At 37.5% G+C, this 3397-nt stretch overlaps 1 protein-coding gene across 1 annotated transcript; it reads left to right on the forward strand.

Annotated features, from left to right (window-relative positions):
- The first annotated feature begins 859 nt into the window (after positions 1 to 859).
- On the forward strand, positions 860 to 2122 carry LOC110943136. The gene is made up of 3 exons (XM_022184892.2): positions 860 to 1418; positions 1473 to 1600; positions 1742 to 2122. Exons 1-3 carry the CDS (start codon positions 860 to 862, stop codon positions 2120 to 2122), a joined length of 1068 nt encoding a protein of 355 aa, XP_022040584.2.
- Positions 2123 to 3397: the final 1275 nt, after the last annotated feature.

Raw genomic sequence — 3397 nt, forward strand, 5'->3', positions numbered from 1 at the left:
TAAAAGCAAATTTTTTGTTATCCGTTAGATATAAATGAACATTAAATGGTGGAATTTGAGCTAACCTTGAGACACCTTTACGGAGTTCATGTCCGAACCCCAAACACCTCCTTAATCCAACGCTCAATCAAGTCTACGACCATAGATTCAATTTCTTCACCCGAAGTCTTCTCTTGTGTATTCCATTTATGAAAAACAAACAAAACACAGTATATAAATGTATACAAATAAATTAAAAGGCTGATATATCTCAAATATATGAAATACACTTGCACGATTAATAAAGTCATGTTGAATTGTTTCAACAAACTCCCACATATGTTTTATCAACATATAACCGCATTCCCATGAGCCCGGTTGTTGGTAGCACTACAGTTACTCCACAATTAATTATGGGGAAAGTGAATACGATGTTGTTATACACCTAAGCTTACACGGAAAACCCATCAAAACTACGCAGTTTTGATTAAAAATTTCCTAAATATTATTCAGTTTAATTACATCATTGAGTCCATGCCTACGATTCTTCTCGTGGCCTTCTTAGGGGAGGCGGGTTTAAGCTTAGGGGATACGGTGTGGTTGAGAGTTGGGTGCGGCAAAGGTGTTTGCCGCGCGGCAAACACCGCCGCCAACTAACATCCATCGCGGCAAAAGTTTGAAGGCGGTGAGGGAATACCGAGCGAGAAAGGAGAAAACAAAAGGGGGGGCCCACCCCAACGGTCATATGACCGTTTACAATTAAAAAAAAAATAATTTTTTTTTAAATTAAACTCTATATATATATAAACACACACCATTTAACCATATACTTTCCAAATACTCATACAAACCAATTCCATCAAAAAGTTTATCTTACAAAATGGCGGATGACCTCCCCCCGTTATGGTTCCCACCCATGAGTAGCGACGATTCATCCGATAGTAGCATTCTTTTTTTTCAAAATCTTATCGAAGAAGCCGAACTTCAAGATACCGGCACATCTAACCGAAGGAGATATATTGAACGTCAACGTGAGGAGGGGCATGAGACACTCATGGCGGATTATTTTGTCGAAGACCCGAAGTACAACGAAGATATCTTTCGACATAGGTTCCGTATGTCAAAACGTTTGTTTCTACAAATTGTGTCCGATGTGGAAGAGAACGACCCGTGGTTTGTAGAGGCCCCCGATGCGCGAGGTAGGAAGGGCTTTACGCCCTTGCAAAAGGTGACATCGGCTATTAAACAGCTCGCAACTGGAAACACTCCAGACGAGAACGACGAGTACTTGCATATGGCCGAAAGAACTTCCCGCGAGTGCCTAGAATATTTTTGTGACACGGTTTGCAAAATATATGGTCCAGAGTTCTTACGTAGACCGACAAGCCACGACATGGCACTTTTATACCAAGCTCATGAGGAAAAACATCACCTTCCAGGTATGTTCGGTAGCCTTGATTGCACCCATTTTGTTTGGCGTTTTTGTCCGACAGAGTATCGAGGCCAATACATGCGAGGATATCATAGATACCCGACTATTATGCTCGAAGCGGTTGCTTCTCAAGACTTATGGTTTTGGCATGCTTTTGCCGGTCCACCGGGTTCTCAAAACGATATCAATGTTCTACAACAATCTCCGTTATTTTTAACGGAACGAAATGGAACCGCGCCAAAATGTCCATTTTACGTTAACAACCATTTATACAAACGTGGTTATTTGCTCGTGGATGGAATCTACCCTTCGTGGTCCGTGTTTGTGAAGTCTATCCCTTACCCTCACGAAGTAAACGAAAAGAAATTCAAGAGGCAACATGAGGCGGCAAGGAAAGACGTCGAACGGGCTTTTGGTGTTTTGAAGGGGAAATGGGGTGTATTGAGTCGACCGATGCGAGCAAGATCGGTTAAAAAAATTAGGAATGTCGTGTACACGTGTATTATTTTACACAACATGATTTTGAAAGACGATGGAAAGGCGATAGCACCGGTGCACATTCGGGATCCTCCGGTCGAGCCGGCTCTAGACGATACGGTGTTGGGCGAATTGTTGAATGAAGACACCCATTGGAGACTCAAACACGATCTCATAGATCATCTCGCAAGTCAAGATTTGCCCCATCTTTTGGCCGATTCCGACGAAGACTAGTTTAAATTGTTTCATGCTAATGTAATTTTATTGTTTTTTAATTTAGTGTAACTTTGATGTTTTTAATTTAATTTATTATGAAAGTTTATTGTTTTTTATTTATTTATATTAAATTAATTATTGCAAAAAAAAAAAATAATCATAAAAGTTTACCACTTCAGCAAGTGTTTAAACCAATGCCAACACTTTTCAGCAAAGTTTAAACACTTTTGCCAAATTGACATGGCACGCTCTGATTGGTCGGTTCAATGTTTTGCCACTCTAAACTGTTTAACCACTCCTTATACCCTTATGTGTGTAACAGCGCCGTATTCACTTTCCCCATTAATTATTAAAGAAAACTTACATTGATAACTGTCCATGTAAAATTTCTCTCGAAACCACCGGGAATTAGCTCTGAAATGAGGTAACTTTCCTCCGACTTTCCCTTTTTTATTGAATCAACAATAAATGCGCTTGAAGTGGTTGGTTCAAATATTAAAAGCTTGCAGTGATGGCTAAAAAATAAAATATATAGAACAATTTATTATATATGTGTATGTGTATGTGTATGTGTATGTCTATGTATTGAAGAAAAGTGTATATTACTTGTCATGATAAGGTGCAAGAAAAGTGTATAATACTATATAACCGGATATAAAATTTTCGGGTCGGTTCCACAATTCGGGTCAGGTAAGGTTCTTCACACAAATACATAATCACATATTCCATTAGGCATTAGCAAATTAACAATATTCATAGAATCATATCAAAAATTTCTAACCTAAGAGGATATTAAAGAATTGAACGTTTACTTAATTCATGGTTTTATTAGCAAATTAAGAAACTGGAAACTAATACACAATTTTAAACTAATTAAAAAATCTGATAACAAAAAGAAAGAAAAGAACTAAAAGTCGGGAAGAATTGATTTCAATGTCTGCATAACCTTCATAACTAACTGTGTTAGTTATACACAAATTTGATAGAAAGAAAAAACTAAAAGAACTTAAAGAGGAGAAGAATTAAATTAAATTTTTGCATACCTTCATTAACAACTAACTGTGTTCTTTATACAGATTGCTGACCACGAGTCGAGCTGAGCCACAAGTCGAGCCCTCGTTGCTCGAATATATATATTTTTTACGAATAAACGACACGTGCAATACACTAAAAATCATATTCCGAATAAACTTACTAATTTTGTGTTAAGTTTAGATAGGCCAAACCGAAGAATGAAAAGTTGTGTGTGTACATTATAAGCATCTAAGCTATCATTCCTCATAACAACTATAT

Source organism: Helianthus annuus, chromosome 5 (assembly GCF_002127325.2).
Source record: "Helianthus annuus cultivar XRQ/B chromosome 5, HanXRQr2.0-SUNRISE, whole genome shotgun sequence".
NCBI lineage: Eukaryota > Viridiplantae > Streptophyta > Magnoliopsida > Asterales > Asteraceae > Helianthus > Helianthus annuus.

What these genes read in the sequence shown, in the direction of transcription:
- LOC110943136 (XM_022184892.2), top strand. Translation starts at nt 860, where the DNA reads ATGGCGGATGACCTCCCCCCGTTATGGTTCCCACCCATGAGTAGCGAC. An exon ending in GGAAAAACATCACCTTCCAG is followed by an intron (nt 1,419 to 1,472) that starts GTATGTTCGGTA and finishes TTTGTCCGACAG; the next exon opens with AGTATCGAGGCCAATACATG. An exon ending in GTTCTCAAAACGATATCAAT is followed by an intron (nt 1,601 to 1,741) that starts GTTCTACAACAA and finishes GTGTTTGTGAAG; the next exon opens with TCTATCCCTTACCCTCACGA.